Source organism: Gorilla gorilla, chromosome 22, assembly GCF_029281585.2.
Source record: "Gorilla gorilla gorilla isolate KB3781 chromosome 22, NHGRI_mGorGor1-v2.1_pri, whole genome shotgun sequence".
Taxonomy (NCBI): domain Eukaryota; kingdom Metazoa; phylum Chordata; class Mammalia; order Primates; family Hominidae; genus Gorilla; species Gorilla gorilla.
Window position 1 is genome coordinate 40,284,022 of NC_073246.2, and position 20,517 is coordinate 40,304,538.

General features: G+C 41.8%; 1 protein-coding gene across 5 annotated transcripts in view; it reads right to left on the bottom strand.

Annotated features, from left to right (window-relative positions):
- Positions 1-20,517, bottom strand: part of ERG (ETS transcription factor ERG) — a 277,876-nt gene that overhangs the window by 6,383 nt on the left and 250,976 nt on the right. For 3 of the 5 annotated variants that reach the window (XM_004062800.5, XM_004062799.4, XM_004062798.5), the window contains 6 exons: positions 15,115-15,318; positions 14,174-14,254; positions 12,191-12,262; positions 4,014-4,082; positions 3,299-3,355; positions 2,636-2,683 (listed from right to left, as the gene is read on the bottom strand). In XM_004062800.5, the coding sequence (XP_004062848.1) occupies positions 2,636-2,683; positions 3,299-3,355; positions 4,014-4,082; positions 12,191-12,262; positions 14,174-14,254; positions 15,115-15,318 (531 nt within the window). The remainder of the gene's footprint in view (positions 1-2,635; positions 2,684-3,298; positions 3,356-4,013; positions 4,083-12,190; positions 12,263-14,173; positions 14,255-15,114; positions 15,319-20,517) is intronic. The other 2 variants (XM_055373832.1, XM_019017891.3) reach the window with 1 other exon arrangement.

The following is a 20,517-nucleotide window of genomic DNA, read 5'->3' on the forward strand; positions in this document are numbered from 1 at the left end:
AAGTGAATATTTGTGATAGAGATGTCGGGATGCTGACATCATCCTGTGCATTCATACTATATGATGCAATCTTTCCACTTAAAATGATGAAAAGGAATTTGTATCGTATGAAGAGCAAAGACAGCAATTTTTAAGTGATGAAGGATTTATTTATCAGAGAATAGAAAAATAGAATCAAACAGGAAGAAGCATTGTCATTAATACAAAGATAAAAGACATTCTGGTTTCAGGGGAAAAGTTCACATGAGCACAACAGACACAAGCCTAAAGACAGATGGAGAGAAAGTCAAATTCATCAGAAACTAAATGAAATAAATCTTTATCTCAAAGTCACTTGCCTGCAAATCAAAGATGGGATGTTGCCATTTTCTCCAGGCCCATTAAGAACAGTCTTAATGGTATGAAGCACAGTCCTGCTTCCCCAGGCCTGTGATGAGTTTCCGGTCTCCTTGCTCTGAGCTCAGGTCCCTCTATCTACAAAGGGCATCCCCGGGCTGCTGGGCCCAGGGCATATGCAGTGTTCCCTTGTGAAAGCTGGCACTTTGCTTAGGAGCAAGTGACTCAGGCCCTATTCTACAAACAAGCCAAGCAGTACCTTTGGGCTGTGACAATGTGGTCATGGACATGTATGTTTCATTTGGCCAATGTGTGAGTGCAAAGGCCAGTTTGGTCTTCTTTGGTGCAGCTTGACTCTTTCCTCCTCTTCCTTCCTGACCTCAGATTCATCGCCTGCACCTAAGCAGTTATGACCCTGAAAGGAAATCCTTGCTTTCTATTCTCACAGTCCACATTTTGTAAGACCCCCTCTTCCCTTCATACTTAGTCAGTGGCAGAGCAGGGCAAGAAAACAAAAGTAGACTTTGGAGACAGAGTCAGGTTTCAAATCTGACCTCCCTTATCATTGGCTGTGTGACACAGGAAAAGTTACTTAACTTCTCTGGACTTCTAATTCCTTTTCTGTAGGATGGAGATAGTAACCTCCCAGGGCTGTTATGAGACACAGAAGGGACCACAGACATTCTATGGGGGGCGTTCTGCGGGGTGGGAGCTGTTTGATTGTTATTTCACATTCCCAGAGTGTTTCAGCTTCCGTCATTTTCTTTTTTCTAATCTATCCTGAACATTGCTGCCAGATCAGTCTTCCTGAAGCATGACTGATAATAATCATCTCAAAACATAGTCATTATTTTTATTTGAATGGTTATATGGCAGAGTTGCAAATGACAAGCTGAGCAGAAGGCTGAGAAGAGACCACAGCCTCAGGAGCCTGGGCTACTAGATGAAAGCCAGCATGAGCAAAAAGGGCCTGTGGCTCCGTGTTTGGGACAATGTTGTAACTACCTGTGTCCATCTCTCCACGGACCAAAAGCACCCTGAGCTAAAGGACTATATCTCATTATCCTTGGCATTCATGTATGCAACAAATAATTATTGAGCACCTAGTCTAGGCCCCAGGCTAACTAGTTTTCTTTAGATTTTCAGCTGTGTAAAAAAAAAATTCATTGAATTCATTAACATTAACCAAAATTTAACTTCAAAAATACAGATGTTCAATAATGATAACATTTCGTGTTTTCAATGTGTAGATTCTCTTGCAGGGATGTACACTGATTAAATCTGAATTATTCCATTTCAAACCTTATTTTGGCCTCAACGTTTAGGAAATATACATTCCATCTTGTGCTTGCAATATGCCTGTAACATCTTGGCATCTGAATTTGCAGTTGGGAATATGCAGCATAGGCTATGAATTTCTGAAGTTGGTGCCAGCACAGCTGGTTCTGATCTGAATACAAACAAATAAAACTATGTGGTTGGCACTGAAACACTAGGACAGGTGACAAACCTTGGCAATGCACTGGTTACAAATGGGCTAATTAAGAATCTGCACTTTCTTCTAGCATCGAAGTTCAGAAACAGACCATCGAAGATAAGCCTGAATTTGAAGTCTTGTGGTTGTATCAAGGCTCTCTTTTAAAAAATACTAGTTATTTTATCTGCTTGTATAATGGGTTGAATTGTGTTCCCTCAATTCCCTATGTTGAAATCTTAACCCGCTGTATCTAAGAATGTGACCCTTTTTGGAGATAAGATCCTAAATGAGGTAATCAAGTTACAGTAAGGTTATGGGGTGGGTATTCCAACCTGACCAATGTCCTTATGCAAAAGAGGCATTTGGACACAGAGACTGACACACACAGAGAGATGATGATGAGAAGAGACACGAGGAGATGACGGCTATCTGTAAGCCAGGGATAGCCCCCAGGACAGATCCCTCCCTCACAGCCCTGAGAAGGAACGAAACCTGCCACCATGACGCTCTGATTTCAGACTTCCAGCCTCCAGAACTGCGAGACAATAAATTGTTGTTGTTTAAGCCACCTAATCCGTGGTACTTTGTTACAGCAGCCCTAGAAAACTATTACAGCTTGGATTAGGTTATAATGTTCTTTGTTGAAGCTGAAATCTTAATTTATAACCCAACCCATCTTTCCATTAAGGCAAATAATTCAGTGAGACCTAAAACTAAAATCTGTTCAGTCGAAGGGATTTCTCACCAATACCAATTTACTTTTCAAAATAACCACTGCCAAAAAGTAATTTTGTAAGAAGAAAATCATCAGCAGTTTCTCACCTGGATTTGCAAGGCGGCTACTTGTTGGTCCAAGAATCTGATAAGGATCTACAGCAAAAAGAAACAAAGTCAAATCCTAGACATAGTTGTAACATAGTATGATGTGACTTCAGACATAACGCCTGACTCAATTGTTTTTTCAGATTTCAGAGCCAAAAACGTCCCCCAACTCCAAATCAACTGCCTCCACCTCCTCTATGAGAGAAGATGTCACACGGCATCTCAGATGTCTTGCTAGGGGACTCCTAATTGGTGGCAGGGCTTGGATTCAACCCCAGGATCCTGACATACAGCTCAGGGCTCACACCAACCAATGATATAAAGAGGGCAAACATGTGCCAAGCCCCATCAATCCAGGGCCGTGCAGTCTGTGTTGTTTAGGCATGGAAAGTAAAATCTAAAAAATTAATGGATCACAAAGAAGCAGCCTGTGTGCAAGTAGAATTTTTTTCCCTATTTATTGCATAGTTGGGGACGTGTTTTAGCACCATCTCAAGTCACCTCGCATGAGTAGGCTGATGACTTGGGCCCTATCTTATGTATGGAGCCGTCGAAAAGAGGCAAAAAATCATGTTAATTTCCATTAAAAAGTGAAGCATTTTAGAAATGTGCGCTGAGCCTGAATCTTCTCTTATGGTTATCCAGATGGCCCCTGAAACATACCTAACTGAGGACGCTGGTCTTCAGTTTTGGGCACTGTGGAAGGAGATGGTTGAGCAGCTGAAAATCCAGAAATACAAAAGGCAGTTAGCTATAACAGATTTGGTCAGTAGTCTTTGATGTTGTTGCATAATCATTCTATCAGTTAATTTAGTTATTAACATAATAGTCTAACTCAGAAGCATCTTACGGTAAGGAAAAATTTTCCTTTCTGATGAAATCAAATGTAAACACTGTAACAAAAAAAGAGGACATTTCCAATTATTTAAAAAATGGATACCTCCCACTTTTTCCAAAAGTTAAAAGAAAAAGAATTTGGAATGGTTTACCAAACAGATTACAATAAATCATAGTCTAAGATAAATACATAAAGGGAAACCACCAGTCAAATAAAGTAAAGCCAGGGATACTTTTAAGCATGGCCAAGATTCAGGAAATCACCGATTATTTAATATGTAGTCAAACATCCCATGAAACATGCATTTGTGAAGGTTGAAATACACTACATCATTCCTTTATTTTTGTTATGAAAGTCCTGATGACCCAAATGGAGAAAGAATCACTGCAGTTAAAGATCAATTGTACTCTGTCATCAATGGAACAAACCCATCACATGTTGCAAAATCACAGATTAACAACAGAAATTATTATATACTCCATCAACAGTCATCCACTGCCTGCGACATGAAACTCAGGGTCATGAGAGCCAACACTGTACCTTTCGACTGGGGCGTGGGGTGGCCGTGACCGGTCCAGGCTGATCTCCTGGGGGGCTCATATGGTAAATCTGTAAAGACAAATAAATTGACTAAAAGATCAATCATGTAATTTTTATAAGAGATGTTTTGGTTTTTTATTTGATTTTGTATTTATTAGAATAAACTTTGTGCAAAAAATCTGGTAATCCAAAGAAATATCCCACTAGATTTGAGTTTTATTTACAAATTAAAATTTCATATATTATAGTGGTCTAAAATTCTCACCCGTTTGTCTGAAAACTTCCATTGACAGATTCTCCCAGAGCCTTCCAACTCTTCTAATTTCCTACAACCGTAAGTCAAGACCCCAATAAAAGTTTCTTACAATCTAGTTCATCCTGCTTCCACTGGGACTCATCTACATCTGTCTCTTTATTATCTTCATGACTCATCCAAAACAGAGTCTACAACTTGGATGAACCAGCCCATTTTTGTTTGAGGTCTGCCCCTAAATCAATCAAATGACATTCAGCTTCTTTTTCTTCTTGCATCTCCTGGGAAGTGATCGCTGCCTTATCTTTTTATTTGCCAGCTGCCTCTCTTAGCCAACTCTCATTTTCCCTTTATAATCTCATCAATTTATATTAAATCAGTCTTATCTGATCTAGTGATTTTCATAGGCAAATGTCTCCCATTTCTAATGTTCTAAATAAATTTAGAATTTCTCTAAAATGACCTGCATGAAATGAATTACAGGACTGAAATAGTATTGCTCCCACAGCACATTAATGATGACCTTCTGAGCTTAAGTATATGCCAAACATTTCTTTGTATTTATAAAGTAGTATCACTTGTCCTATAAACCTTCATTTACTTTTCATATGCAAATTTAATAACTATACTTCTGCATCCTCAGTGTGAGTTCTATTAATGATTATCAAAGCTCTATGTCATTTCAAGTTTGTTTCAAAAATATATTACAGAAACCTTATTATAATACTCTTGCTAAGAGTGCATAGCTAAGGCTATTTCTACATGCAATCTTATTACATAACTGTTTCAAAATTATGTCTTCTTGGATTGCTTGGTCTCAGTTCAATGTCATGTGTCATTCTGGGCCAAGTGAAGGCCATGGCCAAATATCTCAGCAGGTACTTTGCTGCCAGACACCAGGAGATGTGTACAAAATTTCACTTGGAGGGTAGGACAATGCAATTGTTTTTAAGCTTCTCTTTAAACAAATATTTTAATTTTGTTTAAAACCAGCAATTTGATGGGTCAATCTTCAAAGAGCTTGACTGTGTTGCAGAAGATGTGTCTCTTCCTATTTTCATATCCCAAAGAGAATAGAAATGATGCGCAACGTGGAAGTCAACACAGAATCTCCTTAATGTATTTGGTCTGTTTGGCTGCAAGCATCTTTGCTACTAGTGTGGTCTATGAAATCCTACCCTTCAGAGCTTTGGAGAATTAGATAATTTTTCTTTTTAAACTGATGTTACTCCTCTCTCTCAGCTGGCATTTTTGCATTTTTGGACGTAAATCTTTTCCCACCCAGCTCCTCAGATTTTCACATTTCTTGTGTTGGGGTTACACATAGGAATTATATCTGCAGCCCCTAACAATTTACAACTGAACTTCAACTTAAGTCTCTGGGAACACTCTGCACATGGGTTCTCAGTCAGTTGCATTTTGTTTAAAATAAACTGGACAGCCAGAGTTTCAATTTGCAAATTGTCTCAGAAAGAAAAATCTACTCACAAGGCAATCCTAGCCACATCTAGCCTAATTTAGGAGCAGAAAAGCACATTAACTAAGGCCTTCTATTTACCAAATGAAAAACAGCAAGATAATACAGAAATAGAGAAATATGTTCTAGATCTCCATTTCTCAAAGGGTGGTCTGTGGACCAGCAACATCAACAATATCTGGGAGCTTGCTAGAAATGCAGAATCTTACCCCAGACCTACTGCATCAAAATCAGCATTTTTTTTTTTTTTTTTTTTTTTTTTTTTGGAGGTGGAGTCTCGCTCTGTCCCCCAGGCTGGAGTGCAGTGGCGCGATCTCGGCTCACTGCAAGCTCCACCTCCCGGGTTCACACCATTCTCCTGCCTCAGCCTCCTGAGTAGCTGGGACTACAGGTGCCTGCCACCATGCCTGGCTAATTTTTCGTATTTTTAGTAGAGACGGGGTCTCACGCTGTAAGCCAGGATGGTCTCGATCTCCTGACCCCGTGATCCGCCCGCCTCAGCCTCCTAAAGTGCTGGGATTACAGGCCTGAGCCACCGCGCCCGGCCTCAGAATCAGCATTTTAACAAGATCCTGGGTGACTCTGGTGCACACTGAAGTCTGAGAAAGCCTGCTCTAGACCATTGCTCTTTTCAGGAACTCTGTTCCTGCAGATGATTTCAGAAATGCTATCTAGAGTGTGCAAAGACAAACTAAAAAATGGTTGAAAGAGTTCTAGATGGATTGCTTTTACCCATGGCATAAGTATGCTAATGGAATGAATAGACAGCATCAGTAGGTTAGTCAGATACTACCTTAAACAGAAAATTATTGCTCATGAAATGTGACTGGGAAAAAAATAAATGCCGAACTACTATTCCCAAAATATTTTGAAACTCTTTATTTACAAAATCCTTCTTATGGTGTATAACCATATCCCATCCTCCCTCGAAAATAAGTCGAAACTTAACACCAAACAGAGTCTACTTTTCAGCCAAGTATTTGAGACAGTTATATGAACAATGATTCACATGTTCATAAACATATTGCCGTGGAAGATAAGTGGGCTTTTGTTTTCTTCCATGACATTCTGGTCCAATGCTTCCTTATCGGCTACCGATCACATGCTGTGGGCACTAAGTATCCCCTGTGGCATATGACATTGGGAAACATTCAACTCAGGCTGAGATGGGGGACAGCCAGGGGTGACTTCTTTGGCAGCTACACCATCTCAAAACCTTCGTAGTTCTGCTCTTAACTGCTTGAAAAATCACTCCTCCATGTATCTTTGCTATGTGTCCTTTATTGATAATAGAGCATCGGACTTCCAATAAGAATATATTTTACATTTAATTTTTGCTGATCATTTCAACACCCTCTCCATTTCTCTTTAACTTTGATCTTCAAGGCAATGAATTCATATGCTTGGCAGAAGTGCCCATGTAAGGGAAAGCTGCTTTCTGGCACCGGTTCTGTTGTTTTATCTGTAAGAGACTGTGTTTAAAAACTGAGCTTTATAAAAGTCATTGCATAGGCAGCTTGGGTAAACACAGATGTACATTACATCACAACAGTATAAAAAACAGCATGAAGCTACAAATAGGGACTCGGCTAGTGCTGACCACTACACACCAGCAACTGTGTTGATTTCCTGGGAGCTGGGATCAGCTTCTCATTCTGAATGAGACTCCTCCTCCACCACACCCTTTTGAAGACATCAATAAATTAATACAACATTCTGGCTACCCTTTCCTGGAGGGCTAAGTTCAGCCAAGTTTTACATTCTCCCTTCATCAAACTCACTGAGGAGGAACCCTCTAGCTCTTGCCCCACACCCCCCACACCGCCACCCCGCTGCCTACCCGCTTTATTTTTTAAAGGGCAAGAATGTGGATCATGGAAGAGCTCATCCTCATTCTGCAGGATCCACGCCATATCTGCAAAGCAACTCTGGAGGTTCCCTGGCTGGGCTGGATGGGAACAGATGAGATTTGCCTGCTCTTGAAATTAGACACTAATGGGGAACACAATTTAGGAAGAGCAAGAGCTGCTGCTAAGAACCAATCTAGAAGTGTCTGTGAAATGAAAAAAAAGGTTTGAGTCAACCTTAACATAATTAAGTTGCTCTCTATTTTCCTCCAGATCTTCTTAAAATTCTACATCAAAGGCATGGAGTTTTGGAAACATTTTGCATTCCCTTCTTGCCTAGGTTTGCAGATCCCTGTGGTTATATAAGAACTAAGGGGAAGCAAAGAATGCAGTTTTAGCCATTTGCTAAGATACAGGCTTTACGTAACACCTAACTGAGAGATGCTATGCAGTAGTTGCATCGTCTCACTATGCCTAGCTGTGCTGAAAAGCACTAGGCTGTGAGCTCCAATGGAGGAATAATTTAAGATTCCAAGAAACCCCTGAAGAGCAGCAGCTTCAAAGTAGAAGCAAAGGCTGCATTTGCAGGCTTAACTCTCTAATCTCTTTTGATAACACCCCAGAGGCATATCATAATATATGGGTTGTCATGGGGATGGAAGAGGAAAGGATGGGGTTGCAGAACATCATCCTTGGGATAGAACTGAGCTTTTGCATGATCTGCTCTTAAGAGGACAGGCAGGGTGGTGCACTGTGTAGTTAACACGGGCTTGCAAGATTCTGTGGATCTGTTTTTGCCACTTTTTCCCCTGAGACCTCAAAGGGCTATGGCTCCAAAAGAAGTGGATTCAGCAAAAAAGAAGGGTGTTTGTAGAGGAGATACAGAAAGGGATTCTGGTCGTAGTAACTGCAACAACGTGAGAAACACGTGAAACATCCTAAAATAAAGTATAATAAAATATATATATATTTAAAGAATCATAAAACCACAGAATGTAAAATGATATGCCTATGGGTTGATACTTTACGAGAGTAGAGAAGACTGTCTCAATGCTAATTCAACAAAGGGGTTGTGAAAGAAGGTAAATCTTGAATCAGGAAAATGTGGGAAAATACTAGGTACGGGCATGCAAGGAAAAGGGATGAGGTTTGGACAAATGGCAGGTGGTGGTGGTGGCAGGGCATGTTCACATGTGGTCCCCTGTGAGGTCAGTGAACAGCCTCGGCCAATTGTGCAGGGAGACTGAACTGACACAGCAGCGGCGAGACTGACCTGACAGGGAAGCAGTCAGGGGGCTCTGGAATAAATGATCCACTTGGGAAGGTGGGCCATGAACAGAAGAAAAGGTAGATTGGGGGCTGGGCGCGGTGGTTCACGCCTGTAATCCCAGCACTTTGGGAGGCAGAGGTGGGCGGATCACGAGGTCAAGAGATCAAGACCATCCTGGCCAATATGGTGAAACCCCATCTCTACTAAAAATACAAAAATTATCTTGGCGTGATGGCATGCGCCTGTAGCCCCAGCTACTCGGGAGGCTGAGGCAGAAGAATCACTTGAACTCGGGAGGCAGAGGTTGTGGTGAGCCGAGATTGCACCACTGCACTTCAGCCTGGCAACAGAGTGAGACTCCATCTCAAAAAAAAAAAAAAAAAAAGAGAGAAGAGAAGATAAAAGAAAAGAAAAGATAGGTTGGGGCAGTAACCCAGGGATGGGTGACTCACGGTGCAAAGCGAAGGAGGGAAGGGTGGTGAGGAAGTGCTGGGAAGGTGGATGCAGCAGGACAACACACATGTGTAGGAGTCTCTGCAGAAAGGGTGCGGAATGCTGTCTAATTTAACCAGTAAACCCTGAACACCACTGTCTCCTCTATCAGGGACTCTATAATGAAATGGCCACCATGCAGAGAAGAGACAGATTCGGGTCTAAGTAGAGTTGTTACCTAGGAGCCTGGCTTGCTTCATGGTCAGCACAATAACGCTGACCAGAGTTTGGTTCCCTCGGATGTGGGATTAGACAAAGGGTATGGAAATGAAGATCATGGCACAGCAAACCAAGAGTGGAGGAGACAGGGATTTGGGTCTGTACCCCCAAGGACCTTCAAAGGAACAGTCAACAATCACCTTTCTGAAAGTAGTCAGGTACCCACTGACCACAGGGATATCGTCAGATTCCCAGTGACCTCCCTCTGGGACTCGTGCAGCTCTGAAAGTTAGTGAGGCAAAAGCTCTTCCCCCTCAGCCATCATGACGTTCATTCTCCAGTTGCAGGTTCACAGCTTTTATCTCCACAGGAGCAGTCCTTTAAGGTTGATCGCTTAGCAATGGATGACCCGAGGTGTATAACTAGTTCTTATCTCCAAGTTCAAGTCCCTGAATAGGGCCTACAGTAAATAGTCCTCTGGCTTGTTCAGTCTGCTTTAAATTCTTTGCAGGTCAGATACCAATATTTGTATTGGTTCTCATAATCACAGTAGCAGTGGTCAAAACAGGTTATTTCAGGTACAAACTGAGTCGCAAAAACATACTTGACTAGTAGTGGAGCTGTGGAAGTGTGCTCTCTCCCAGGTCACGCTCAAATCATGGGCCCATGGAAGAGCACCATCAGAGCGGCATGGGAGGTGTCTGAGTTTGCCACCCTTGCCTTCCCTGGGTTGGGCAGAGAGGGAGTCCCAACCAACATCCTCACAGTCACCCTCTTCTCCATCCACCTGGATGGGCCATACCTTCCAAATCCACCATATCCTAAAATGTGAAAACAAAGCAGCTCCAGGACCCACTGTCCTAACCAGGTAGCATCAGTCAGCTGGCTTGTCTGACAGAGAGATTGTGCCAATGAATTTGGCCAGTGCTGTGATCTTTTAACACAGTTTATAACACTAGCTCACAACCCCTGGCTTTGCAACTCAGTCAGAGGCACCTATGAGATGTCTTAACATAAACAAACAAATACAAAATTAAAAAGTAAAAAATTTTTTAAAACCCCAGCCAAATGTTTTGGAAATAGTTATTTTTTTAGTATATATGGAAATATTTTTTAAATGCTCACAGAATTACAAAATCTCTAGAGCTTGAGTCAAACATGAATTTCTATTTTCCACTCGCAATACACGTGGTGGATGTCTTTAGGACCAGTCTTGCAGACTCTAGGCACTGGGTCTTGCCCATGTTTCAATGGCCTGTGAGATCTCTTACATGACAGAGATGACTTACTACCTCTTAGTACCCCTTAGCTAAGCCTTTCCATCATGCTTCCCAGGAGCAAGAGAGTAAACTTTTTCTCTGACGTTAGAGAAGAGAAAATCGCCAGCCTGAAGTCACTAGGCAGTAACCAGGGCAGTGTCAGTATTTGAACAGCCTGAGCTTCCTCATTCATTCTCTTTAGCTCCCTGGGCCCCCAGTCTTTCTCATTAGAAAGAACGAGTAGTTGCCAAGCCTAGATCTCGAACCAGTTCGAACTGAGACTTGTGTATTCCGGATATGTGATAGAGTTTAACATGAATTCTGGAAGCATGTATGAATATGGAGAAACCATCCCACCACCCTGAACACAATGTCATCAGCTGTGAGGCTGGTACAATGATACCTAGCTTATCGGGCTGATGTAAGTCCCAGGGAGGGGACAAATGCTTAAGGCAAGCTATACCCTTCCGGGAAATGCCCTCTCTCCCTGCTCATTATTCGTCTGGCAAACATCTAATTCCCCTTTGCCATGTGGCCATTCCTCTGGAAAGCATCTTTATGCCTTTCATGGGGGATTGAGTTCCTCCCCACCCCTGCTCCTACGCCCTGTATTGCCAGAAGTGGTTCCTCTACCATAAAATCTATCACATTAGGGAAAACATTTATGTGTACATATGTGTCTCTCTGGCTCTAGGTCACTCTACTGAAACATCTAGAACTGGAGGCAAAACATTTCGGTTTGTTCACCATCATACCATCCGTGGCTGGCACAGAGGAGGCACTCAGCAAATGAACAAACCAAGCTGAATGAAGAAGTAAACTTTCTGAAGACACGAAGCTTACTGAAGCCTGGTTCATCTATATATTCCCAGAGTCTAACACCATGCTTGGCACTAATGGGCACTTGATAGATGTTTATTTTTGCATGAATGGCATGTAAATTAATTACCTAATTAAATCATTTGGAGGACAGGCAGTAAGATTCAGATGTAAATACTACTGGCTGCATGCTTCTGCTCTGCAAGACTGGCTTCTTGTGACATACTGATAATCGGTCACTGTGAATCTGGGGAGTGTCCTTGTTTTGTGCTCTTCCCCCGAGGAGGGACAGATCCTTCTGTTAGTTCAAAAGTCGGCCTATTCCTAACTGCCAGGCATCCAGGATGCCTTCTTTGCCCATCTGTCTTTCTGAAAAGCTAGTTAAAGGGCTAATCTGCTCTTAATTCCTTTAGTGTGGTCTTTGAATGAAATGGTTTGAGTGGATTTAGTCTCCAAATCAACAGAGGCAGAATAAGACTGTCTGGGACTGGCTTCAGCTCCGGGATCAGCTCTCTTTGTATCACGTGACTTAGGGCACGGATCTCAGCAGGACATCTGGGATGTCTCTCAATGAAGAGATCACACAGGGGTGTTTTCGTACCTGGCCTAGTTGTAATTCTTTGCGTAGCTTCAGGATATACTGAAGTATTTGGGAAAATAAAAGCTGCACCCCCTGCAGACAAAAGGAAAGACAAACATGTGAAGGTCTTTTGTTGTGGTTGTCGATCTCAACATCAGCGCCAAATCTACTTTTCCCTATGACAACAAAGGGAAGAGACCTCCTCAAACCTGCCTTAACAGAGCTCTGGAGAAACAGACAGGTGCACCTGTCAGATTCTCAAGATGGAAGTGAAACTTGGAGCCTTGGTGTACTCATGTGCCCCGTTTGCTATAAAGCATTTTGTGTTTTGATTTTATAGCTTCTTGATGAAGCCCTATCTGTGTCCCCCTCAATCCCACTTCCCACTGGGCAATCTCGTTTTATTAAAAAATTATATGGTACATGTTTTATTTTTCAACTTGTATAAAAACCCATAATATATTTTACAGAGCTTTTGGAAAGTAGTATCAAGCAATTATAAGTATTTAGCCTAAGAGTATATGGATTTTATTAATAATTAATCCACATCTCTATTCAAATGCGTTTTCCCTTTCTCTCTTTTGACCAAAACTCATGCTCTTAGCTGAGAAAATTCCCTTTTCATAGTTCAGTCCATTTGGACTTTGTCGTCTTGTTCATTGGTTTCTTCCATGTTTAACAATAGCAAAATTTAATATATTTGGAGCTTTTTTGAAACTTTCACTCAATGGTTAAAGAACTCATAAATAAATGTGAAATTATCAGAAAATGTGCATAGCTCAAAGGTGTTTCCTAAGAAGGGGAAGTAACTTCCTCTAAGTTATCTGTTATTTCTGGCCACAAGGTCACTAATAGGCTGATGTGTGCAACCAAAATTATTGAAAACGTGTGCTACCAACTCGAAGCAGGTTTTTTAAAACTTCAGATTAAAAAGACAATGTGTTGAATACAGAAGACCATGATAAATGAGCAATTTCATTGTAATACTCAAACTGGGACTCACTCACATTTTATATTTTAAAATAAAATGGTAAATATTGGGAAAATGGCGTACTTCTACGTGAGGGCTGATCGTGAGTTAACTGGCTGACTTGCAAGGCTTTCTGGCACTTCCTGTCTCCCTCCCTAGCCCGAGTGATTGTGGAGGGTCCCTGCAGCTAACAGAGTGGGGTGAGCAGCCGGTGGCCATGCTTCCGGAACTCTCTCCATCAGGAAGGAGCAGATGGATGTGAACCAGGAACACATTCATCCACAGAAAACCCAGCCTCTGCTGTGAGCGGGGGGCGAGGGAGGAAGGTTAGCCAGGATGAGGCATGGTGTTAAACCCTACTTAGGCTCAGGCAAAATAAATACATAAATAAGTCAAATGTAGAGTCAATGGTTAGAGATAGAAAACAGGCATTTGGTTAGTGACTAATTTCATATTCTCCAAAATTATAGCAGAGGTTCCCTCTGAACAAAAGCTCTCAAAATGTTACAGAAATTCCCTCCTGCCTTTTGCAAACATACAAAGTCTGTAGGAAAACAAATCAAATAGCCTAAAAGTTTATTGGAAAGGAAAAAGAAAATTCCAACTTATCCTAGCAAATATTTCTTTAAGAATAAAAATGGAAAAAATTAAAGGAGGCTGCTAAGGGCCCTTTTATATCGAACATGCTTTTAGTGTCTACAGAGTCAGCACAGCGAATATATTGGGACCAACAGAAGAAGACTGTAATCCGGCAAATGTGAGCTAAGTTATGGCTAAAGGCAAACTCTGCACGTCTCCTGGTTAAAAAGGAACCCTTTGATAATCAAAGTGGGGTGCTTGGGAAGCGCTCAGAAAACCAAAGGGCTTCACCTTCCTTTAGGCTGTGGTACATTCCTAAGTATCGGAAAGTATTCTGAATCATCTACCTGCGTTCTGTCTTCCTGGCACGCGCTGACTGGTTTCCCATGAAAGCATGCAACCTGTACGTAAGACCCTACACTCTTGCTGGGAGGCAGGGGCGGGGCCAGCATTACCTGTGTTTCTAGCATGCATTAACCGTGGAGAGTTTTGTAAGGCTTTATCAACATCATCTGAAGTCAAATGTGGAAGAGGAGCTACAAAACAAAACAAAAAGCGACATCAAAATGAAAAAAAAAAGAGAGAGAGAAAGAGAATTACCTTTCTTACAAAAAAAAAAAAAGAAAAAGAAAGAAAGAAAGAAAACCGTTCCCCCACTCCCACACTAACATCATGGGCAGCTTATAACTATTTCCAGCAACCTGCTACTTGTTAGCATGTTAAAACCTACATGGGGGCCCGTCTTTAATTCAGGGAAGAAGTGGTTGGGATGCCAGGCAAAGCAATGGAGGATAATTTATCCACCTCACTGTCTGTCACACTACTTCCTTCTCACCATGCTGGACGTTGTAGAAATTAAAGCATGCAGCAAACATTCTGGATTCATGCCAACATGCCATCCCTTTCTGTCAGGTTAAGCCGAATCACATGATACAAAGTGAAAACTTCCCTTGTTCTGTGCTCAGGTTAGAATATAAAGTGGGGCTTCATGTAGCTTTAGGGAGAATAATCCCCCTAATTCCTACAAAAGAGAAGCCTTAATGATTCTATTTCGATTTGGGGTATCATGGAGACTTAACTAATGTGTGACCAGTTAACGCTTCCTTTCCCCTTTGACATTCCATCTTCTTGGTCGCAGGACCCTGGAGGAGGCAGCTGAGTGTTGAAGTGAATTTTGGCTTCTCCTGAGAGCGCTGACTACTTCTCATCAGGTGATGTGGCCAGGGTGTTGCTCCCCTAAGTCATCACATACCAAGCATGTGGTTCCCTCGGATCCCCAGTGGGAACTGGGCGAGGGCAGGAGGATGCTGTCGACACACCTGTTTGAACCCTCTGAAGCTCAGGTCATAAGAACCTGAGCTACAGCCATCTATCCTTGGAGGAAGGGGAAGCTTACTCTCTCTGAGGTAGTGGAGATGTGAGAGAAGGATGTCGGCGTTGTAGCTGGGGGTGAGCCTCTGGAAGTCGTCCTTGGTCATCTTGCACAGTTCCTTCCCATCGATGTTCTGGAATAACAAGATGTTGACGTCTGGAAGGCCATATTCTTTCACCGCCCACTCCAGCCACTGCCGCACATGGTCTGTACTCCATAGCGTAGGATCTGAAAGGGGTGGGAACACATTCAGTCAATTCCTGAAGCCAGGGATCTTCATCTTGGGGTAGATCCCCATCCACGTGGGATTTCTGACCAGCTGCCTTCCACAAGCACAGCCTCCAGCCAGCCTCCCTGGCTACCCAGGAGAACGTTTTGGGGGAAAGACAAAATCTGCCTCACATCCATAGATCATTGTCTTTAAAGTGAATAGCTCTGGAATCTTGGGATTATTCACATCACATGCCCTCGTTTTTGCTCAATCTAAAGTTTCCCGTAGGCATAAGATTTTAAAAATTCTTTTTTCTCATTTATGTTCAATTTTATTTATTCATTTTAAAATGAGTAAGAATAAGAGGAAACTTCCTTTCCTTAGAAAACTACTGGTATATTTATATATATGTATATGGAAATAAGAGTAAGCCACACATATCAGGAAGGTGCTAATTACAGATCACAACGACAACAAAAATAATAATAACAGTATTTATGCAAAATACTGAAAAATACTGACCACAGAATCGGAAATGAAATATAGATACACCAAGACTCTAGCCCCTCCTATGAGCCAGCGTTCCTCATAGAGAGCTGTCAGTTCCAGACTTTTCCTGCAGGGTGTTTGGTTTTGCAATTAACCAGCACCTGCAGGAGTGGGGTTGGTGAGTGGTTTTTGCATTCCACAGCTGGCCATGGTGAGCACAAACACCCCACAGGATGCAGGCCACGTCGTCACACTCCACTGCTACCTATGGGACAGGGAGAGCAGGGCCCTGGGGAGAAGGAGCAGGTGATCTCCAACAGAAACGCCAGCCGGGATGTCCTGTGGTAAACACCCTCAGTGGTAGGGTCTTCAGAGTGTGGTAAATGGGGCGGCTGCTCCCTTGGGCCCCGAGCCCTGAGAGACACGTGGGCAGGGAGTTGGAGCCCTGAGTTCTAATCCCACCATTTCTCCACTTTCTGGACCTTGCTGTGGGCAGCTATTTCTCCTTTCTGTGTCTGTCCCACCTGTAAACTAAGAGCACTGATTTCAGTTCCCGGGACAAGCCCTTGGGGGTCAGGCATGCCAGGATGTTTCAGTCCCCTTGAATGAAAGTCAGGTGTGGGAGTCACATTTTAGCTAATACTTTCAGATCCTTGTTTGTTTGGTCCCACTAATATTTTAGGCTACTCAAGAATGGAGCATGTAGTATGCTGCTGCAATACATTTTTAGGTTTGCAGAGGTAAACCATAATAATAGTGAGAAACAGCCAGCCAGTCATACACCCAGAGTTCTCTTCCTCTCCCTCCTTCCCTCTTCCTTCCTTCGTTTCTCCCTCCCTTTCTTCCCTTCAGCTACATAGAAGAAAGAAATTATTGCAGGTCCAATAGAATCTACCTTTCCCATTCCATTCTCCTACTGCAAACACCTATCCTGAAGTTAGTAGCTAGTGGTTAGAAGTAACCACTATCCTGAAGTTAGTACATATATCACTCCTATACATATTTTAATATTTTTACCATTTAAACTACATATATTGTTTTGTGTTTTTAAAGTTAACATAAATGATATGTGATTTGCTATTGGCACTGAATGTTATAATTTCAAGATGTAGCCAAGTTAATTCACAAAGATATACTCAATCATTAAGCAGCTCTTAGGCCTCCCCCATGTGAATAATCTCAATTTATTTAGTGAATGTCCCCTGTCCATCTCCATGCATACGCGTGAATGAGTCCGCATTGGTCCAGGACCTGGGGTCCTTTTTGGAATCATCTGGGGAGACTGAAAAACTAGTGATGCCTGGTCTCCCCTGGGAGAGTCTGCTTCAATCAGGCTGGAGGGCAGTTGGGCATCACAGTTGATAACAGCTCCCCCAGGTGACTCTAATGAGCAGCCAAGGTTCAGATCATCTTCCCTGGGCCTCACTATTCCAAGCGTGGTCCTCCAACCGCGGAAGCATCAGCATCACCTGGGAGCTAATTAGAAATGCTGACTCTCAGGCCCCACCCAGACCTGCTGAACCAGAATCTACATTTTCACATGAAACTTGGGGACACGCTGGCCTTGGCTGAGTACCTAGATACGGGATTTCTGAGTTACAGGGCACATCCATCTTCAACTTGACCAGCTAGCATTGGATGTCTACCAATATTTAAACACCCACATTCTCACTTAAAAATCAGTGCGCAGGCCAGGCGCGGTGGCTCACGCCTGTAATCCCAGCACTTTGGGAGGCCGAGGCGGGTGGATCACGAGGTCAGGAGATCGAGACCATCCTGGCTAACACGGTGAAACCCTGTCTCTACTAAAAATACAAAAAAAAAAATTAGTCGGGCATGGTGGCGGGCGCCTGTAGTCTCAGCTACTTGGGAGGCTGAGGCAGGAGAATGGCATGAACCCGGGAGGTGGAGCTTGCAGTGAGCCAAGATCAGGCCACTGCACTCCAGCCTGAGCGACACAGCGAGACTCCATCTCAAAAAAAAAAAAAAAAAAATCATCAGTGCGCAGAACCTGAAAACTAAAGGGAACTCTGGTTTTGCTACAGAGAGAATATCAACAAAAACTCCAATGGCAGTGATGACAGAAAAGTGTACATATTTATTTGTCATCCAAACACTTGGAAACATGTTGTTAGTCTGTGAAAACTGAATGTAGGTATGGAAGGTTAATGTTATCCAATTCACTGAAGTTCAGATGACTCTTCGTCATTGGCTGAGAATTTGGCTTTCAGGGATAAAACGTTTCTTTTTTCATGACATGTCAGAATTCCGCTTTCTACAAAAATGGATCATACTGAGGTCTTAGGGCAAGTTCTCTTTACCTTTGGTTCTGTGCAGAGGATATTTTGCTCAGCCCTCACAGAGAGAAGACCCCCCATCCTACCCAAGTCATTCCCTATAAGTTCCATCCTTTGATGTTAGCAAAACCCACCTTTTTGTTTTGTTTTGCTTTGCTTTTAACAAAATGGGAGGACTTTTTTTTTTTTAATGTAACAACTGTACTTCCTAGAAATAAGTTCATTCTGGGAATAGACTTTCTTCTCTAAATGGTGGAACCGGATATTCTCAAAATGACACATAAACATATTGTCTGAAAGCCACTAGGTTCGTGTTAAAATGGTGAAAGGAGAAGTTTAATCTCTCTATTATCCCTTGGTGTGCCCCTTAATTGGTTTCGCTCATCAAGCCAAGGGTTATCCTGGCCCATCCAGTTTTCCTTTAAGGGAATCAGGTGCAAGACCCCAGAGACAAAGTCCTCAACCTGTATTGTACCTATCTCTACAAGTCTCACTTTGAGTTGGTAAAAGGCTGTTCTGGAGTTCCGGAGTTCTGCCAATATGAGTATAAATCACTACAGCCTTTCTGATGAACAACACAATAATACAACAATACAACACAACAATACAATCAAACGTCTTTAAATATGTGCAGATTCCCTGGCTTAAAAATTCCATTTCTAGAAATTTATCCTAAGGAAATAATAGAGGATGTGCACAATGATTTATTGTCAAGGATGTTCTTTGTAGTATTGTTTATAATAGCAAAACATTGGAAACACCCTAAATGTCCAGCAAAAGAGAACCAGTTTTGTAATGCATTTAGGAGTGTTTCTGTGATATTGAGAGACTAAAAATTACACTGTTGAAATATATTTATTGATATGATAAAATGGTCAAAGTAGATTGCATTTTAAAGTTTCAAAATATTATTATGATATCATTGTATTTTGCAAAGATATATAAATATCTGCAGAGAAAGAAATTCAGAGGGAGATACAGCAAAATGTGAACTGTTGTCACTGAGGGAAAGGAGATGGGGAATTTTAGATTTGTCATTTTCACTAAACTATATTTTCTCATTTTTCTATAATAAATATGGAATACTTGGGTTACAAATTATTTATAAAAAATGTATTCTCTATTTTTCAAAACCAAAACATGGTCTTACAAAAGGTATATATATATATTTAATGTATATTATATGTATACTATATATACCACCTGTATATAATATATGTGAAAGTATTTTTATAAAATACTTTAAATACTTTATAAAAAGTATTTTTTAAAAGTATAAAAAATAAAAGTAAAAAAACAAAAAGTTAAAAAAATGAAACTATGCAAAGCATTTTATAAGAAGTATAAAAAATAAAACTACTAAAATACTTTATAAAAATATTTTTATAAAATAATAAAATATATAATATCTATAAAATATATACTTACATATATGCTATATATACTACCTATATATAGCATATATGTGAAAGTATTTTTATAAAATTGCTGTCAAGAGCATAAAAAGTTAAGTTTCAGTTTCTTTTATATTTTGTTAATACAGACTGCTTCAACTGAAAAGAGTAAAATTACATGAAGTCAGAACACTCCCACATCCTTTTAGCATTTGATTTCCACACCTCTGCCCTATAAATTTTTAAGCAAACAATGGTGAAAACAAAACATGGCCACTCGGTAGAAGAAATGAGGGCATTCCTTTTCTCCTGAGCACTCGCACCACTCTCCCGGACCCATTCCGGAGGTGTTGCAATAGAGGACAGTTTGCAGGGGAAAAGCCCAGATTCCCCAGCATGAAGCACACAGTCCTTTGTTCCATGGGTGTCATTCCCAACCATCCCCCTCCACCCTACATTTCCTGAGCCAATGCCTCCATGCCTGTGCCACATGCCACCCACAGCGTGAAGGACTAGCACCTTCTTGTGCCCTCACCTACACTCACGACCTCCTTTGAGCATCTGTCCTAGATGTTCTCACAGAGGAAACACTTAACAAATCTCTGGGCAGTGAAGTGATAACAAGACTGAAGACCTAGTCTCTGCTCACACTGAACTCCACCTCCACTACTTTGGCCAGGCAATGATGCTGCAGCTGTAGATGATGGTTTTTAGAGTTCAGGTCAGTGCACTGGGTCCAGGCTGTCAGGTTTTGGCCCTAGCCTTTTAACTCCATGAAGAGCCCCAGTAGTCTCTCTAGTCTCCTCCACACTCCATGGTATCTCAGCAAAGCTTTATGGCTTCTGTCACGCCAGGAATCAAAGAAAGGGGCTCACGAGTTCCTATGAGATTCAGCAGGCCTGTCTTCCTCCTTTCTTGACCCCAACCACACATGTGTAGGAGGAAGGGGAGGGAACTACAGCATAAGCCCCAGCCAAGGCATCACCTTTGCCTATGTTTAGGTGCGACCTTCTGCCCTAGGTAGGAACACCTCTTG